At 46.2% G+C, this 20,516-nt stretch overlaps 1 protein-coding gene across 1 annotated transcript in view; it reads right to left on the reverse strand.

The window, feature by feature from the left end:
* The window catches only part of LOC128842450 (putative ferric-chelate reductase 1), a 46,507-nt gene extending 27,401 nt beyond the window's left edge, over positions 1-19,106 (reverse strand). Inside the window, 6 exon segments of the mRNA XM_054038473.1 lie at positions 5,168-5,252; positions 5,705-5,796; positions 7,540-7,676; positions 8,631-8,829; positions 18,929-19,009; positions 19,011-19,106. Coding sequence (XP_053894448.1) covers positions 5,168-5,252; positions 5,705-5,796; positions 7,540-7,676; positions 8,631-8,829; positions 18,929-19,009; positions 19,011-19,067 — 651 coding nt within the window. The 5' untranslated portion in view covers positions 19,068-19,106.
* Positions 19,107-20,516: the final 1,410 nt, after the last annotated feature.

Below are 20,516 nucleotides of genomic sequence, written 5' to 3' on the forward strand. Positions count from 1 at the left end.
GTCCCAAGGGGGTCTCTGTGACCAAATCCGTCACACAACCATATTTCCCTATGCTTAGAATAGGGAGTAACTGTGTATCTCAGATATTTTGTTGTTGTAACTCTGGGGAGATGCTGGCTTTTGGATTGCCTGTAACTCTGCAGCTGTTTTGGAACATTTTCCTCATTTATCTTCTTCTTCTTCCTTGCCACTTCCTTATTCAGGGTTGGCGTGACCATATCTATTGGACAAGCTTTCCAGGTTGGCTGTTCAAGGCTGACACCCTTGGTATGAAACTGGAGTTTCCCTGCTCCTAGGTGAGCTGCCTACCAAACTCCACTTGCCCCAGCAAGACTTGTTTTCAGGCAGTCTTTATTTGCCTTGATGTCTTCGTCATGGGACCTCTGTGGCATTTTATAGCGGTAGCCCCAGCACCAGCCATCCCACCACACCCTGTTCAGAGATGCTGCCAGTTGGTCTGCAACTTCTTATTGGATATTTGCAGCTGTCCTGCATCTACAGGATGTTCCCCTAATTGCTACCTGGGGACATGCCTGATGGGAGATGATTGCTTCTTCACAGGTTCCTACATTCTATCCGTAACCCCTAAAACAAATAATTTTTAGACAAGACTTTAACACACTAGAAGTGGTTTTGATTCACCTTTTAGTTTATGCTATAGATTTCAGTCTTGGCAAGGAGCAGGCATGGGCCAGGAACAGGCTGTCACAGCCTGCCAAAGAGCAATGGAGGCTCAAGAGCACCTCCATGCCCAATGCCTGCAGGATTGAAGGGGTTCCTGAAATAGAAGGCAGAGCCTATGGACCAGCTGCTAAGCCAGGCTACATCCTCTGGAACCCATCTACCCCCTGCCCTGGTAGAGGGGAATGGTTCTAGTCCTCCTTTAAATGAGGAAGGCTAATGGATCCAGGGGAGATGGTTCCCCACTCCCTTCCTTAATTTTTATTTCTTATTTTAAAAAGTATAAACATAAAAAGTTGTTAAACAGTAATGTGAATATTCATGTTAGTTTTATTTGTCTGCTGTTCTTTGGGGCCTACAGTATTATCAACCCCAAATGTTCAAAAATCATGAATCAGGCTCATCAAAAATCATGAGATTGGCTTTAAAATCACAAGATTACATAAAAATGATAGATCTGGAGTTCTTTTTATTTTCCTTCTGCTTTTTGAGTCTTTAGGGTGCACTGGGATCACATTACTCCATAGCCAAAAGAGCTAGAAGCAGGGCCAGTGCAACCATTTAGGCCAACTAGGTGGTTGCCTAGGGCGCCAAGATTTGGGGGTGCCAAAAAGCGGTGCCCCCATTTTTTTTTTTTTTACAGTGGCTGCTGCACTGGGAGGGAGAGGGAGTCTGAGCCGCCGGCAGGCAGCCCAGGGGTTCCCCTGGGTCAGCATGCCGCCGGCAGCCCAGGGGTTCCCCGAGTCAGAGCTGCTGCACGGATCCCCGGACTGGGGGGTGGGAAGCTGCCGCATGGCTCCCCAGGCTGGGGAGGGGAGCTGCCACGGGGGGGGGGCCTCGGCAGGGGGTGGAGCTACCACGGGGGGGCGCTTCTGGGGGGGGCAGGGAGCTGCTGCAGGGCTGAGGGGGAGGGCGCAAGGTGGAAGTTTCGTCTACGGGGCGAAACTTCCTTGCACCAGCCCGGTCTAGAAGCTTACTTTTTCTTTAAGGATGAATGCTGAAATAATCAGAACTGGGGCTTTAAAGAAAATAATTATCATGAGACTTGACAAAATCATGAGAGTTGGCAACACTGGGCCTAGAACACCATCTCCAACATAATTGCCCTGCATTACTGGAGAATGAAGATGGCTCTTAGCCACACAAGTTACAACTCTGTGTGGCTTCCATGTATAAACAACACTGCTGCCACATGGCTCATTTAGCGTCCTGCAGGGGCCTCCTTTCTGCTCCCTAACACTGTGTGATGCTGCTGCTGACTCCTGACTGCATACAGTATTCACTTGCATTGTGTGTGTGATATTACTGACACCCACAACTACTACACTTTGTTTAGAGTCTTTCCTCCTGCTTTGGCCCTTGGGGGCAGGTGTTCCCAATCCCTGCTCATCACTCCTTCATTATGCCCCCAAAAACAACTTAATGAAACTGTTCTAGAGCCAACCTCTCATTTTAAACACACCTTTGTTTTATTTAGGAAACTGATTTCTAAAACAACAAATAGGAAATTTCAACCATAAATTCTACTATTGATCATGGGCTCGTACAGGTGATCCAAAATCCTCCCAGTACATTGCACCCACCTACTCTGGGGTTTCTACACTGAAACCAGTGCCAGACCAGATGTGAGAGAAATTTAAAAAAAAACTGTGCTGACTTGTTCTATGACAGGCACTCACTGACTAATTAACAAATCTAATCTAGTGGGATCCGACCCATATGTGGTTTTCACATTCACTTTGTTTTTTAAATACAGTAACTCCTCACTTAACATTGTAGTTATGTTCCTGAAAAATGCAACTTTAAGTGAAACGATGTTAAACTAATCCAATTTTCCCATAAGATTTAATGTAAATGCAGGGGGTGAGGTTCCAAGGAAATTTTTTGGGGGCAGACAAAAGGCATTATATACTGTACTGTGGTGGGGAGGTGCCCCTGGCTTACCCCTGGGGCTCAGGGCTGGGAGTGCAGAGTCTGGGAGGGAGTTAGGGTGCAGGAGGGCGCTCAGGGTGGGGGTGCGGGAGGAGGCTCAGGGCTGGAGCAGGCAGGAGGTGCAGAGCACTTACCTGGGGCAGCTCCTGTTTGGTGCAGGTGGTGTGCAGATGGCTCTGCACAGCGCAGCAGCACCGCTCCCATGGCCATGATTCTGGGAGCTGTCCCCTCCTCCCTGTCAGGCATTGCCACCCAGAATGCAGGGGCTTTAGGGGCTGCAGGGCCCTGGGCTAAGGGGGCCCCGGGGCCCCGGCCTGCAGCTCTAAAACCCCTTTCGGAATGCAGCCCTGCAAGCACGGGCCAGAGGACTCAGGAGGAGCAGGGGCAGCCACACAGCCAGCGGCCGGAGAGAAGTGGCTCTTTTCCCTCAGGGTCTTCCCATCAGGATGTGCTTCTTGGGAAGCCAGTTTCTATTCACTTGGATGAATGATAGTCTCTCCTCATTCCCTGGGGAGAGTCGTGTACCTGTCAGAGACTATACTGCCCGGTGCACTGAAGAGGTGCTCCAAATGCCGGCATGATGGTGGATAGGAGAGGTGGGCGACAGCCAGCTGATGCAATGTTGGTCGCACATCCCTCTTCAACTGCCAGCAGTGAAGAGTGTCGGAGCCTCCTGGTGGGGATGATGCTGTGGCCTATGTTTTGGAGAGCCACAAGCAATGACTTCTGCCACCATGCTTCCCAGGTGATTTTTAAAGTAGGTTATGGCTGCCTCAGCATCCCTGTTATCTGAGATGAAGGAAGCCATGGTGCTTTCAATCAGGGGTTGAGACATGTTGCCATCAAATACTGCTGCTTTTTTTTGATGGCTTGGAGATGTCAATTACCCAGAAGAGCAGACAGCACGACTCCCCAGTGCTTTTGCTCTGTTGATGGAAGAGGGTCTCCATGTGTCAGTTCTCTCTCCAGCAGGCACAGCAAGGGAATTTCTTGGTTGATTCCCACATCACTCCCTCTGACCAGCTTTATAGCCTCACCAAAATGCCATTGGATGTTGATTAGCTTCTAGAGTAGTCAGCAGAAGGGTACAACACTTGCACAGCTTCTCAGTGCTTAAAAGTTGGGGGAGTTTGCCAGGGGTCAGTCCCTCGGCCAAAAATAAATAAGTAAATACAAATTGAGCCAGGCCACTTGAAGCACAGTCTTACCAAAACTGCTGCCCCCAAGATTGTGATGACTCCCCACTTTTAGCATGGCTTTTCTCTCTGCCCATACAGACATTCCAGCAGGTAAAAGATGGTGTTCCATCTGGTCATCACCTCCTGCTTCATCTGGTGGCCTGGCAGAAAGAGTGAGCCTGTGGCTGTGTAAGGTTGTGTCACACTTCCCAGAATCAGCTGATGTGGCTGCAGATCTTCCTGGTTGTTGAGAGCAGTGCCTGGACTGGGCATCCCCTTTCAGAAATTCCCTTACAAACCAGACTGAGGCAGAGAGCAAGGCAAGGAACATGCTGGAAACTACAAACATGCACAGCCTTTGTGATATTTAATTCACTGTTTGCTGCCACAACTTCAGCAGAGAGAGCGAGGGGCCTTAGCCACTCCTCTGAGAGAGCACACAGGTTCTCCATGTCCCTGCAAGTGTGCGGCTGTTCAAAATCACCCCCCTACAGTGAGGTATGCTGCTGACTGAGGGCATACCTGTTGCCTGTGCTGCTGCTGCTTCTGCTAACATAGTCAGTTGCCTGAACACCGGTCCACATGTCAATGGTGAGATGCAACCCCCTACCTTCAGAATTACCCAGGACATGCTGCATTAAAAAAAAAAGCAATGGAGACAGATGACTTGAAGCTTTAAAATTCAGCTTGTGTGACTATATGGTCACACTAAGTCCTGTATGTTTGATTGCCTTCTGAGGATTAGAGAGTAGAGAGAGAAGAGCCTTTAGCAGGGCCCGCTAATCTAGTTCTGTATTGGATGGATGGCATTGGTAGAAATGGACCGGAGGTTCCGCACATCAGCTCTGAGTATTAAGGCAGCAGTTTAAAGAATAGACCCTCCAGGTGGACAGTGACAGCGACAGAAATCTGAGGGAATGCCATGAGTGCAGACAGGAGGGTTTCTGTACATGAGAAGCTAATTTAATTGGTTTGAGATAGGTCTGTTTCAGACAGAGGCTATACAATCTTTCCTCATGCAACTCTATCAAATTACCTCAATCCTGGTCTACAACATCTCTTAAATTAAGACCGACAATTGCAGATTTTGCCCAAGAGGCAACTGCTATAATAGTTATATTTACAATTAAGTAATACTACCATCATTATCATAAAGGTATTTAAAATGGACTAAAAGCAAATTAAACATCTAAGTTTAAATTTAGTTTACAGTATTTGATTAGAAAACATAATAATCTTTGAAGGAGTTTAGCTCTAATAAAACCTCTAACCAAAAGTTTCCTGGAAAAATTGCCCCAAATTCATTCATATGATTCACTGTTATGTATATTTGTGAAACAATATATTCACAATAATATCAAAATGAAACAACTTACTGAGTCAACAGAGGAACTGGAAGACACAAGAGTTTGACTTCTGACATTAGTCCAGAAAACACTCACATTCTGAACAACAGTTGCTCTGGAAACAAAACAAACACCAAACACATCGTTTTGAACCATTATTTGGGGAAATGTTCTGATAAGGCACTAGTAATGTTTCTAGATATATGATAGACATCTTGCTGGCAGTAATCAATACTGACTTTTTCAAATAGATAGAGGCATTTACCTTCAGAGATGGAAGTGGGATTTAATTTTAAGGGTGTTCATTGTTCGGGAAAACATTGTTCAGTAACTACTTATGATAAGACAAAACTATGAAAAGATGAAACCTCATCTTGCCAGCATATCTTAAAAGTATTAGAAATGAAACATAAAGGCCAGGAGGTACTAAAAATGATGGGCAAATCTCAAATCACTGTCAGTACAATATTGCTAAGGGTAAATCCTTTGCAAAATCTAACAGATTTTATTCCTTCTGCAAATTAATTTGTTTATGAAATGTTAGTATATTAGGAATCATAAATGTACCTGAATTGTACATTTCCTGTGCCTGATGGTGCTACCCAAATTGCTGTTACATTTTTCTTGCTGTTGCGATCTGTGTGACTCACTGAAGAATTCTGCAATTAAAAACCAAGGTGAATGCTCAAGTGAAAGAAAGTAATGCACTTTTCCCCCTGAAATATCATGAGGTCCTCCTCTCATTGAAGCAGTGATCCAGGATATTAACTAGTTCAAGCTGGCTGACTTTTAGAGCTTCCACTCATCCTTTCATTCTGAGCCAGCTATTCCCTTTGAACAGTACAGTGTTCTTCCCATAGGGTGACCAGACAGCAAGTATGAAAAATCGGGATGGGGGGAGGGGGAAGGCAGGCAGTTTCCTCTGACACCATTATATTGCTGAGTGACCAGCAGCTATTGGGCTGGAAAGAAAAATACGAAGTCCCCTGTCCAGTGGCCAGAGGGGCAAGAATCCTACAGTGGCTCCCAAACATTTATCTCCTCCCTTGACAGTAAAAACATCTCACCCAAACTGCCTTCTCTTTGAAGATAATCCTTAAACTCTTTCAATTGCAATTGCCTGAAATCAAAGATAAGTAGGTGGAATCACAGGGGTATGTTCCCCATTAATGCTGTAACACCTATACCTGGTAGCTAAGTTCAAAGAAGCACTTTGAATCTGAATGGAGGCCACAGTGCTAGAAAACAAGACTAGCTACATACCTAGTAATTGTGCTTTTTCACAGAAATAGAAAATAACATGTGCAATTGTTTACACTCACTCTGAAACATGACAAAAAAAAATACTCCGCTTGATTCTCTGGGCCCAGATGATTTGCAAAGCTGGCTGTTAGAACAAACTAGGCACATTTGATGCAGAAATCACTGAGACACAAATCTGGATCTCCAAGATGCAGTTCTCAGGGCTTGTCTACACTTAGGGTACATCTATACTTACCTCAGGGTTCAGCGGTAAGCAATCAATCTTCTGGGATTGATTTATCGCGTCTTGTCTAGACGCGATAAATCGATCCTGGAAGTGCTTGCCGTCGACACCGGTACTCCTGGTCTGAGAGAGGAGTACGCGGAGTCGACGGGGAAGCCTGCCTGCTGCATGTGGACCCGCGGTAAGTACCTTGTAGATTGAACTAAGATACTTCGACTTCAGCTATGTCATTCACGTAGCTGAAGTTGCATATCTTAGTTCGAACTGGGGGGTTAGTGTGGACTAGCCCATAGAGTAATTATTCCTGAAAAAGTCCACGGGTCAAGTTTTTTCAACAATGACAAAAGGCTTTTCAAAGGCAAATACCAAAAGAATTTTTTGATTAAATGAAAAAAAATTAGTCTTGTTTTAAATCAAATAGTTTTGTACTTTGGTTTCATTTTCAACCCTCCTCCCATCAGTTTTTTTGTTAGTTTGTTTTCTCTCCTGTCCCCTTTTTTCCTCTTATAGGGGAAACCAAAAAGGGAGAGGGGGAAACCAAGAAAGAGGAGTGGGGGAGCACTCAAACCCAGAAACTTTCCTGCTTTTCAAAAACTGAAATTTCTGTTTTAAAATTTTGAAATATTTTGAAAACATTTAAAAAGTATTTCCCACAAAAATTGTTACCTTTGCAAACCAGCCCTATTTGTTATTACTTTCACAGACATTAGTCTACATCACAGAAAAACTAGCATATATCTTCTATTTTTAAAGTGATTTAGCACAATTAAACACTTTTTAGAAAACATGAAGCTGCCTCCAGATCACATTTAGTGTCACCTCTAATGCAAAAACAAAATATTTATCATGTCTTTTACACAATGCAAGGAAAATAACTTATGAGTTCAACAAACTAGTTTAAAATGTGACCACATACCTGAACTTGGTTACACAAAAGACCTTGCGTGTTTGGATCTATGATTTGAAAAGTACCAACAATACCATCTCCGCTAACTGCTTGGGCCTGCAGTAAAAATCCTTTAAAAGTGGAATTGTCAATTCCTTGTAGAGTCACTGAGGGAAAAAGATATGGAAGTTACTTAAAATAGTCAATTTAAATATTAGCTACTTGTCACTCACTCTCTGTCATGTCATTGTCTAATGATGATGATGACCTGAAGAAGAGCTCTGTGTAAACTCAAAAGCGTGTCTCTCTCACCAACAGAAACTGATCCAAAGATATTACCTCACCAACCTTGTCTCTCTAATATCCTGGGACTGACATGGCTACAACAACACTGCATACAACATAAGACAGTGAAAGTAATAACCACTTATAGCATCGTTCAGCTTCGGATCACCTTTCTAAGGAATAGTATGGCTTGCTTCCACACCTCTTACCAGACAGACAGACGGTTTGATTCTAGCTGAATTTTGTATTGTTTGTGAAAATGTGTATTGCATTCTGAACATATGAACCTTGATAATGAAGGAAATAAGAATTGCAGACTGCGGATTGGACCCCTTAATTCTGTATTATCAGTTACTTACAATAGCAGATTTCCTGCAAGCAGAATGTTTGTAATTTTGTGATCTACAAATACAAAGAACTATATATAAAGGCTGAGAGAGAGCTATGTGCTTTTACTTTAGTTATGTAAATACACCTAAAGACCATGAAAGGCACATTTTAAACCTATCTAAAACCAAAACCAAAAGCAATAAAATAGGACACATGGCTAAATCAAACAGAGATTAACTAGAGGCTTGCAGGAGGTTGTTGCACTGTGAACAGGGATCAGTCTTGTCTCATGTTGTTGGAATTCTGAAGGCTAGACTACTGGGGGAGAGCACAAGACATTGTAAAAACTACAGTGGTATTCTGGTTCTGCACAGCACAATGTAATATCACTGAAACAGCCACAGTCAGTGAGCTGAAATAACGAGCCTCTTTGATATTTCTTTAAAAATTTTACATTAATTTAAATCCCATCCAGACACTCCAAATTATTCAAAGTTCTAATTTACCTGTGATCTTGTTTCCTGGGTCAAATGAAGTGCTGGATATGGAGATCCTGTAAGGTGCTGAGGTAGTTTGGGAAACAAAGTTACCATGACTAGGTAACATAGAATCACAAGCTGGGTTGATTTTTCCATCTGGAAAACCAAGGACTCTTGCAGAAAACACCGCACAAAAAAGAGAGAGACAGTAAACCCAGTCTTCCATCTGTAGGGAAGAAGAAAACAATTAAAAAACAAACACACACAGGTACTTGCTGAAATTCTATTTGCATACCAATAGTCGCATATAGGAATTTTGCATATGCATGACATGTAGGGCCTGGTTCACTTGCTTTTAATGGAAGTCATTAAGAGTTTCATATTAAGCAAAAAACCCAACTTAATAACATTTTATCAATTTTTCACTCCTAGGTGGCTTCAGACTTCTGATCATACCTAAATAGGACAAACCTGGAAACACTTCCATCTCACAAGATGTGAGACAATATAGGACAATATTTTTAAACGATTAAAAATCATTATTCTAGAAAGGAATACAATTACAATAATAATATAAATATAAACTTGTTGAAGCAAGACCTTTACACCGACTAGATATCTCATTTCCAAAGTAGGCTTGGTAACACTCTTCAGTCTATATCCACATTCTCAAACAACCACTGAATACTATAATTGGTCCATCAGTTTGGTCAGAAACATATTCTACAGAAAAAGCCAACCAACCAATATTCTGTAAGCAGTCCTAAGTGAAGTGGTTTTTGTGACGAAGTGGGGGATTTTCTTATCTTTTCGTGGTTTTCCAATGGTTTGCATGCAGAGGGAGTGGGACTCAGTGCCCCTGGGTGTTATTGGTTTAACGAGGTGAGGGGAGAGGGAGTTTGTTGTTGCAGAGGACCGGAGAGAGAACTTGGGACCCAGCCGATGGCCTAGAGGAGGGACACCCCAGCGATGACCCTCACCGGAGACCCAGCTCAGGAGTCGCAGCCAGTTCTGGCCAGTGGAAGGACAATGGGCTGCGAAGAGAGGACCCCATGACCTAACCAGCCAGTTCCAGCCAGAGGGGGGCAGAGAGGAGAGGAGGCCCAGAGGACCCTGTTTACCTGGAAAGAAGACAATGGACAGAGGCGGGACCTGGGGCCAATGATATCAGATGCCCAGCTGGGAATCAGAGGGGTTCTGGGCTGGAGAGGGGGAGCAGGCAGAACCCACCTGGATGCAGGGGAGATTGGGATGTGCTGTGCTGAGCTGAGGGAGCCCAGGCCTGAGGATCAGAGAGTTTCCTGTGCTATGTTCAGTCGCTCAATAAACCCTCCTGTTTTACGCTGGCTGAGAGTCACTCCGGTCTAGAGAACAGCTGCTAAATAGGACACAAATACAGCTCATCGCACACACATCATACACAACTTAGACATGGCTTCACTCTTTGAGCCTAATGCAACCATCCCAAACTCAGGTCAATTATACGGTGGAGGGGACAAAGAGTCGATTCCAACAATGACCTTCATCCCATGACCTACATTTACATTGCTATGTCTCAAAATAATTACTTAAATAACACAATAAACTAGAGGATCTCAATGTGTCATTTCTCCATGCCAAGCTTATTGCACAAACCAGGGGCTCCTTGCACACCCCACAAGCTGCATCCACAACCCTCCCATCCCCCTCTATTTCAGGGACTCCCTGCAGCTCCCCCATATCAGATGCTCTGTTTTGTCTCCTATTCTTCCCTCATCCCCTACCAGGGTCCCCCATTTTCGCCTGTATGCTAGTGGCTCAGTGTGCACCCCCACAATTCCTGCGGTGCCCTCCATTTCCCTCTCCTGAATCCAAAAGAAGGGGTTTTATGTTCCTTCCCACCTTCTCCCCCCATGCCAGGGGCTCTGTGTGTCCCCCATTCCCTCTTCTGTGTATCAAGGTCCCACATTTCCTCTTACCATGAGTATTTGTCTGGGAGATAAGACATTCAAGGTGTCAACATGCTAAACTCTATTGGATGATGAACAGGGATATTGTTATGTTGGAAGGTGTTAATAGGTGCATTCAAGCGGTTGTTTATCTGTAGACAATTTCAGGGGTGCCTGAAGCTGTGGCTGTGCTAAACAGATGGCAGAGGCTCCATATGCCCCCCGCCCACATTTTGCCTCTTTCAGTTTTCCTCAAAGTCAACAGAGTTGTACTCACATGCCCTGAAATTTTGCAATTGATCAGATGCAGTGTTCAGAAGTATCAGAAGAGTAGCCGTGTTAGTCTGAATCTGTAAAAAGCAACAGAGGGTCCTGTGGCACCTTTAAGACTAAAGGTGCCACAGGACCCTCTGTTGCTTTTTACAGTGTTCAGAAGTTATTGCAATTACAGACAGAGAGAGAAATGCCAACAAGCTGAACGTAAGCCAATAATTAAGCCTTATAGGTGTGCATGTATAAATATACGTCAAACTGATTACCGATCTGTGTTTTCATAAAACACTTTTGTAGTATGTGTATTATTAGCAATAATATAAATATTTAACTTGCTATATCTCTAGGCTTGGTAGGATTAGAATTTTATTGGTAAATGTCAGGAAACATCAATTTCACCGTACATACACACAGTGATGAAAAAACATTTCCACCAGTAATAATCAAATTGTACATATATATAAAGTAATGCTGCTTGAGAACTTACTAGAGTTTGATTTAAGGATATTTACTTTGTATATCTTGATATGGGATGTTGACACTCAACCCCCATCACCATGCAGTATAGCTGCCCTGACGTGCAGCACACACTGCACAGCACACCAGACAGGACATACACAAATCTGATTGTACTGTTGCCCACTCCACTGTTCCCCTTTTTTCTTTTCAATAAATATTTTTTTTTCTTTTCAATAAATGGATTCTTTGGCATTGAAAATATTCTTTATTATTGCATAAAGTAAAAGACTCCTTAGCCCAGGAAATAAACAGGCACTGCAAGTCTGCTTGTCTGCTAAGCAGACACTGATTCCTAAAGATTGGAACTACTGCACTTCACTCCCGTGCAGGGCACCAGATATCACTGCTGGTTTTCAGCCTCAAATTGCTCCCCCAAGGCATCCCTAATCCTTGCAGCCCCGCCCTGGGACCCTGTAATAGCCCTGCTCTCTGGCTGTGCAAATTCAGCCTCCAGGTGTTGAACCTCGGAGGTCCATGCCTGAGTGAAGCTTTCACCCCTCCCTTCACAAATATTATGGAGAGCACAGCACGCAGATATAACTGCGGGGATGCTGCTTTCGGCCAAGTCCAGCTTCCCGTACAGAGATCGCCAGCGGGCCTTTAAACAGCCAACGGCACACTCCACAGTCATTCGGCACCGGCTCAGCCTGTAGTTGAACCGTTCCTTGCTGCTGTCAAGGCTCCCTGTGTAGGGTTTCATGAGCCACGGCATTAATGGGTAAGCGGGATCTCCAAGGATCACAATGGGCATTTCAACTTCCCCTACCGTGATTTTCCGCTCTGGGAAAAAAGTCCCGGCCTGCATCTTCCTGAACAGCCAAGTGTTCTGAAAGATGCGTGTGTCATGCACCTTTCCAGGCCAGCCTGTGTTAATGTCAATGAAACGCCCACGGTGATCCACAAGCGCCTGGAGAACCATAGAGAAATACCCCTTCCGATTAACGTACTCGGATCCTAGGTGGGGTGGTGCCAGAATAGGAATGTGCGTCCCATCTATCGCCTCTCCACAGTTAGGGAACCCCATTTGTGCAAAGCCATCCACTATTTCCTGCACGTTACCCAGAGTCACGGTTCTTCTGAGTAGGATGCGATTAATGGCCTTGCAAACTTGCATCAACACGATTCCGACGGTCGACTTTCCCACTCCAAACTGGTTTGCAACTGACCGGTAGCTGTCTGGAGTTGCCAGCTTCCAGATTGCAAAAGCCACCCACTTCTCCACTGGCAGGGCAGCTCTCAATCTTGTATCCTTGCGCCGCAAGGTGGGGGCAAGCTCCTCACACAGTCCCATGACAGTGGCTTTTCTCATCCGAAAGTTCTGCAGCCACTGCTCGTCATCCCAGACTTCCATGATGATGTGATCCCACCACTCGATGCTTGTTTCCCAAACCCAAAAGCAGCGTTCCACGGTGCTAAGCATGGCCGTGAATGCCACAAGCAATTTCGTGTCGTACGCGTTACGTGTCTCGATAGCATCGTCGGAATCCTCACCCTCACTCTCCCTGTCACTTTGGATCTTAAGGAATAGTTCGATAGCCAAACATGATGTGCTGGCGAGACTCGTCAGCATACGCCTCAGCAGTTCGGACTCCATTTCCCGCAGACAGATCGCGCTGCACAGAAACCGTTGAAGGATGGCGCCTAAGGTGGACGGAAACAAAGGGATTTCTGGGATGCAAAGCGATGCATCACGGGGCATTGGGACAGGACCCAGAATCCCCCACACCCACGCCCCCTTCCCACAACCCACGGCGGCAGAATGGGAAAAGGTGCTCTGTGGGATAGCTGCCCATAATGCACCGCTCCCAATAGCGCTGCAATTGCCACAAATGTGGCCACGATAGTGCGCTGGGCAGCTGTCAGTGTGGACAGACTGCAGCGCTCTCCCTACTCAGCTGCACGAAGTCAGGTTTAACTCACAGCGCTGTACATCTGCAAGTGTAGCCAAGGCCTCAGAGTGGTAGCTGTGTTAGTCTGTAACAGCAAAAAGAACAAGGAGTACTTGTGGCACCTTAGAGACTAACAAAACAGAAGTGGGTTTTAGCCCACGAAAGCTTATGCTCAAATAAATTTGTTAGTCTCTAAGGTGCCACAAGTACTCCTCGGTCTTTTTGTTTATAAACAGAAGCAGGGTGATTAAGATAACAAAAGGCTTGTCATTAAATTAAATTAAGGATCATTAGATGATCCTGAAAGCATTGCCAGGCACTCCAGTTAAAAGGTAGGAAATAAAGGGTAGGAATAAATGGTGAGAATGGAGAGAGGTAAATAGGGGTGTTCCCCAAGAGTCTGTACTGGCACCTGTGCTGGTCAACATATTCATAAATAGGATGACCATATTTCCCTATCCTGAATATGGGACACTGGGTAAAATTACTCATATTCAAGCAAGTTCAAAAGCAATCAATCAGAACTATGCAGTACAAAATTCAAATTAACATCAAGTTGACTGAGCCCGTTAAAAAGAAATACTGAGTGTGATGTTCCCCTGGTGTTATCTGGACCGGTGATCTACTAGGTCACTCTAATCTTCGATTCTGGGAGCCAGCATTATCCTGCTCTGCTGTGAGAACCCCCACTCCCGGGCTGTTCACGCACAGCCTCTAACATGTAAGCTGCTCCCAGCTACGTGAGTGAGCACTTTTGGCCAGCTGCTGCTTGGATTATGCAACCAAATGGTGCTAGCCAATATCTCCAGTCCCAGACACAACCCTAGGAACCTCTGTCTTGCAGTGTCCAGTTATGCCCACTGGACGTTGCAAGCTTATATGAGTTCATCAATTTAACAAAGAAATTGATATGTACCAAACTTGTTATCTCAACGGGAGTCTCTGACACACTTCAAACCAAATGCACTGCTTCAGGTAGAATAAACAAACAAATTTATTAACTATAAAAGATAGATTTTAAGTGATTATAGGTCAAAGTGCAACCAGTCAGATGTGGTTAAATGAAATAAAAGCAAAACGCATTCTAAGCTGATCTTAATACTTTCAGTGCCCTTACAAACTTAGATGCATCTCACTACAGGCTGGCTGGTTGCCCTTCAGTCAGGCTCTCCCCTTTGATCAGCGCTTCAGTCACTTGGTGGTGGTATCTGTAGATGGAGATGGCAAACGTCTCTCCCTTTTATCATGTTCTTTCTTCCCTCTTGGCTTTGCCCCCCACCCCTTCAGAGTCAGGTGAGCATTACCTCATCGTAGTCCCAAAGTGACCAAGGGAAGGGGGATGACTCACTCAAGAGTCCTACAGATCCTTTGTTGCTGTCTAGGCCAGTGTCCTTTGTTCCTGTGAGGCTGGGCTGGGTTTATCCCATACATGCCCTGATGAGCTGTGAACTGCCCCTCTGATCCTGGAGAGTTTTGCCTGGGCTTGTTTTAAGCCATGAGGACACAATTTCAGCTTCATAATTTACATAAATTACAACCTATAGCATTACTATAACAGTGGATCATGAGCCTTCCGAAGACACCCGACATGACAAACTTTGCATTGGATACCAGACAATCATATTATAAGGATGAACATGGGGGTACAGGGTATTCCCCTGAGGTACAGAGTGTCACACTGAGTAGTTGGATTCTTTTTATTTACCTTATCTTTTTATCTTTAAGGTTTTAGGGTTCACACGGGGAGGGGTGACACACACACATACTCCTATACACACACCTCTTTCACACGGGGGGGCTGACCAACTGACCCTCCCTTCCCAGCACTTTCCACCCTCCATGCCTGCCTGGGCCCCTCAGACGGATCCATCTCTCCTGGCTTCCTGAGGAGGTAGGGTGTGTGTGTGTGTGTGTGTGTGTGTGTGTGTGATCACATGCCCCCTCCCCAGATTTCTGTCAGGTTCAAACCAGAATGTCGCCAGCAGCAGCCTTTTGGCACTGTGTGGGAAGGAAGGGACAGGAGCTGCTTCCAGCTGCAGGGGAGGAGGAGGTGGAAGGGATGACCTGGCTCGTGTCTTTGCAGAGCTCATCTCTTCCCCCCCACCCCCACCCCCCTGTGGCTGGAAGCAGCTTGTCCCTTCCTGCCCACACAGTGTGGAAAGGCAGGTAACCCCTCCAGGCTGCTGCTGATCATCTCCTGTCCCCCAGCTATAGCATGGGCAGGAAAGGGTTAAGCCCTAAGGATGCATTGTACACTAGGGCTCAGGGAACCTGACTGCAGGGGCTTCAGTGAACTGGGGCAGAGAGATGGCTCAGCAGGTGAGGGTGCCTAGAGAATGGAGCAGTCCCATGCTCCCTAGAGGGCAGGACCCGGGGGTGTGTGTGTGTGTGTGTGAAGAGGGTGCTAAGCCCCTGCCCAGGGGCCTGCTGTGGAGCTTGCAAGTTCAGGGCATGAACAAGCTGGAAATCGCCCCTCCCCACCCATCACTCCAGAACTTAGCTGTGCCAGCGCTGTGTGGGGTTTGGCACATACAGGGCTCGCCCCCTCCTGACCAAAGGGTCTTGGGCTTTCCTGGGGTGTAAGCCCAGCCAGAGGCAGTGGAGGAAGGAAGGAGCCTGCCAGCCAGGCTGTTGGTGAGCTGAGCACTCCGACCAGGGGCCGGTTCTCTGCACAGCACTGGGAGCGGGATACGCTCCACCTGTGGGTGGGGGTGGGGGGATATGGAGGAGCAGCAGGGCTGGTAGGGGGGAAGGGGCAAAACAGGGAGAGGACAGCGAGAGGGGGAGCATGTAAAGGGCCAATGAGTGGGCAGCAGAGACGACATGTAACTGGCCCGCTGCCTGGTGCCTGCCCGCACTCATCAGCCACTGCAGCTCACAGCACGCAGCCAGTGCCGGCTGGAAACAGGACAGTGGTCAGGGCCCTGCTAGCCAACAGCCAGCATGCAGTGGGGGCTGCGCTCACAGACCAGCATGGGGGAGCGGCCAGCCCTATGTGCTGCATCTTCGCCCCACCACTAGCCTTGCACACCCACTCCCATCAGCATCCACTGGACCCGCCCCCCCCCCCACACACTCATTGCTAGTGGGCTGGTGAGCAGGATCCAGCAAGTAGCAGGATGCTCCAGTACTGATGGAGGGAGACAGAAAATACAGGACAAGTTGCCCGTTTTTAAGAAAGTCAGGACACCTGCAGAAGGGCTTAAATAAAGGACAGTCCCTTTAAAAACAGGACATCTGATCACCCTATTCATAAATTATCTGGAAAAAGGGGTAAACAGTGAATTGGCAAAATTTGCAGGTGATACAAAATTGTTCAAAATAGTTTAATCCAAAACTGACTGCAAAGAGTTACAAAGGGATCTCACAAAACTGGGTGACTGGGCAACACAATGGCAGATGAAATTCAATGTTCATAAATGCAAAGTAATGCACATTAGAAAATATAATCCCAACTATACATATAAAATGACAGGATCTAAATTAGCTGTTACCAATCAAGAAAGAAAACTTGGAGTCATTGTGGATAATTCTCTGAAAACATCTGTTCAATGTGCAGTGGCAATCAAAAAAGCTAACAGAATATTGGGAATCATTATGAAAGGGATAGATAATAAGACAGAAAATATCATATATTGGCTCTATATAAATCCATGGTATGCCAACATATTGAATACTGCATGCAGATTTGGTCACCTCATCTCAAAAAAGATATATTGCATTTAGAAAAGGTACAGAGAAGGGCAACACAAATGATTAGGGGTATGGAACACCTTCTGTATGAGGAAAGATTAAAAAGACTGGGACTTTTCACCTTGGAAGAGATGACTAAGGAGGGGGATCTGATAGAGGTCTATAAAATCAAGAATGGTGTGGAAAAATTGAATAGGGAAATGTTGTTTACTCCTTCATATAACCCAAAAACCAGGAGTCACCCAATAAAAGTAATAGGCAGCAGATTTAAAACAAACAAAAAATATTTCTTCGCAGTCAACCTGTGGAACTCCTTGCCAGGGGATGTTGTGAAGGTCAAAACTATAACAGGGTTCCAATAAAAACTAGATAAGTTCATGGAGGATAGGTCCATCAATGGCTATTACCCAGGGTGGGCAGGGATGCAACACCATGTTTTGCGTGTCCCTAGCCTCTGTTTGCCAGAAGCTGGGAGTGGGCGACAGGGGATGAATCATCTGAGGATTCCCTGCTCTGTTCTTTCCCTCTGAGGCATCTGGTATTGGCCACTTTGGGCTAGATGGACCATTGGTCTTACCCAGTATGGCCATTATGATGTTCTTATATAGAACCCAGATTTATCTGCCTTCTCCCCCTCCTCCCCTTCCCCGACTGTAACCCGCTAGACCCCACTCCCCTACCAGAGCTGAGAGAGACCCCAGGAGTCCTGATGGGGTCTCTCTCTCTCTCCAGAGTTATTAACAAAATAAGAATATACATTAACATTTTAAACCTAACCAGTGTCCCTTAAGTGACTTGCCACAAGATGTCAGAACATGGTAGTATTAGAGCTGAGTGGGTTTAATATTTATTTATTTTTCTTTCTTTTATATAGGAATTAGATACAGTACTCCTATCACCTAATTGCTAAGTTATCTGCCAAAAAACTAGAGTTTTCAAGTGCCTAAGTATCACCTGGAATCATGGTTAAAGTCTCCATCCCCCCAAATATGAGATGGAATCCCTGCCACAAGCCCTCTCCACTTTCACCATTCAAAAGAAACGGAGCCATGCATGGATTTGCAAAACTGCAAGTGACCCCTGAAGAGACAGCATCAAAACAGCTCTTAGGGTCAATCCAACTACAACCAAAGCTGTTCAGGAGCCCAGTTTTCCCCTCTCAGTATTGCCCCCACAGTGATTTTCCCACTTGCTATCAGCAAGTTTGCTTCCTTGCTTGTTCTGTTGTGTACTTGAACTTGCCTTGTATGACATCCTGGTTACTAAAGTGAACAATATAAAAGTTATAATTAGCCAGAAGTACCTGTACCTTACACCCAAGTAGTGTTTTAAAATTAATCTTTTTTTTCCCCATTAGAAGTGGACTTTGCCACATTGTAAGACGAATTTATTCCTTTGATCTCTGATGCACACAACTGCACTTTGATACAAACTGGAGACTCAACCAACCCATACACACACTTCAGTTTTAACATTTTAGTGAGCACAGGCCTGATCCTGAGGTACTGGGCACACTCAAGTCTCACTAAAGTCAACAGGTAAGGAGCGTCCTCACCTTCCAAGAGCCACTCAGGACCTCCCAGGATAGAGCTCTCAAGCATTCAGAGGAAAAGCCCACAAGCTCTGAAGCTGGCATCACAACACAAGACAAACCCAGCTCCCCATCCTCGAGGTTTAAACAAGACAAGCTGCATCTGCTTTCCTCACAGACCCGAAATGCGTCTCTGGCTGACAAGCACCTAGCCCGCGGCTGCTGCCCAAGCACACAACGCGTGCTCAGACCTACACCGGTTCATGGGCTTGCGTTCAAACCGGACGGTCTAGATGCGAATCCAGATGGGTGGACCGCTACTCATTCAGATCCCTGCTCCCTTCAGCAGCCCTCAGATACCACAGCTGTGAGGGATGGACAGACAGACCCCACTGGGTCTTAGCAGCCCCCCATGGTGCTGGACTGGCACTAACCGCCGGGGTTGCCACCAGCAGCCCCTCTCCTGCCCGGGGCTGGCCCCGCGCCTCTTACCCCTGCCCGGCTGCGTCTCTCCCCTTGGTTGCCGCGGGCTGCAGACTGGCACCGCCCGTCAGGGGAGGACAGACGAGGGGCCCCAGGGCGGCGGAAGCTCCGCGAGCGATAGGCGTGGCCGGAGCCAGCGGAGCCGCATTCCAGCCGGAGAGGTACTGCCCCGCCCGGCCGCAGGGACCGCAAGGAGCTGCGCCTCGTCTGCACAGGCAGCTCGGGGGTGAAGGGCGCACAGCATCGCGCCTTACCCCAGCCCAGCACGCCCAAGCCAGGGGAGGCGGGGACACCGAGCTGCTGGGAGCAGCGTCACCCCCGCAGGGGCAAATGTGGACCCGAGTGCCCTGCTTGGCGCGAGGAGAGACACAAAACCTCTAACCGGAGGGGACGGGGATAGGGTGACCAGACGCAAGTGTGAAAAATGGGGACGGGGTGGGGGGTAATAGGCGCGTATATAAGACAATGCCCCAAATATCGAGACTGTCCCTATAAAATCGGGACATCCGGTCACCCTAGCCAAGGAGCCAAGGAGGGGGGGAACCCTCCTGCACCGTACTGCTGCCGCATGGGGGCGCCACCACCCAGGGTAGAACCGCCCCTAGGGCTAAAAGCTAGTAGGAAGGAGGAAAGCACAACGATAGTGCAGAGGCCCTGTCCTCCAGCCAGAGGGGGCCCCTGCTGCCTTCATTCCAGGGAGCAGGGGAGGACCCCTCCCTTTCGGCCAGACAACCAGGCCGGGGATATAAAGGAAGGGAAGGGATGCTACGTAATAGTACAATACAAACAAAAGGGAAAACGCCTTAAGCTAACCTTGCCTCAGATTACAGTACGCAACCTCGAGGATAGACAATAGGAACGACTGATTAGAAAGGTAATTTCTCTAGTGAACTTGTTAAAACACGTTAGAATTTACATGGACAAAATTGCTCAATACTAAACCTAGCCATTATTTTGATGTTTATTACAAACTTAGCAGGAGCTGGACTATACAAAAATGATCTTTGCTCTAACCCCAGTTCCCCTCTTTGCTCCATCTGAGGCAAGTACTCTTATCAAGTACTATTAAGATAATAGGCAAACACTTTGAAATAGAATAGTTGATTAGTAGCTATTTATGAACTATGCCAGATTTCTCAGGCACCTATTTTCAGATTGCTATAAGCCTGTAAAAGGTTTAGGAGTGCTGCCACTCGTCAAGGTATAGCCTACACTAACTTAATGATAAGAGCGGGATAGACAGTTTTCTGATGGAAGATATTTAAAAGGGTAAGCATTCCACAGGAATGTGACAATTTTGTGAAAACCTGATGGGAACTAGGCAAGGTTTCCCTGCACACCTGCTAGGAGTCTGGGGTAGCATAGGGAGACTCAGAAAAGTTTCAGAAAGGTCAAAAAGTGTCACTGGCTTTTTCCAAAACAAAATTTTGAGATTTCATTCCAATTTGGAACTATTGTTTCTGAAATTTCAGAATTGCCCAAGGAACAGGAATTCCAGTTTCTGTCTGCCTTTCTAATTTACAAAGTGTCACTAATAGAGCAAACTCAGTTTGCTTAAAGTACTTGCTTCAGTACAGTTAGAAAGGACTGCGAAAAA

Source organism: Malaclemys terrapin, chromosome 8 (genome assembly GCF_027887155.1).
Source record: "Malaclemys terrapin pileata isolate rMalTer1 chromosome 8, rMalTer1.hap1, whole genome shotgun sequence".
In the NCBI taxonomy this organism is placed as follows: Eukaryota; Metazoa; Chordata; order Testudines; family Emydidae; genus Malaclemys; species Malaclemys terrapin.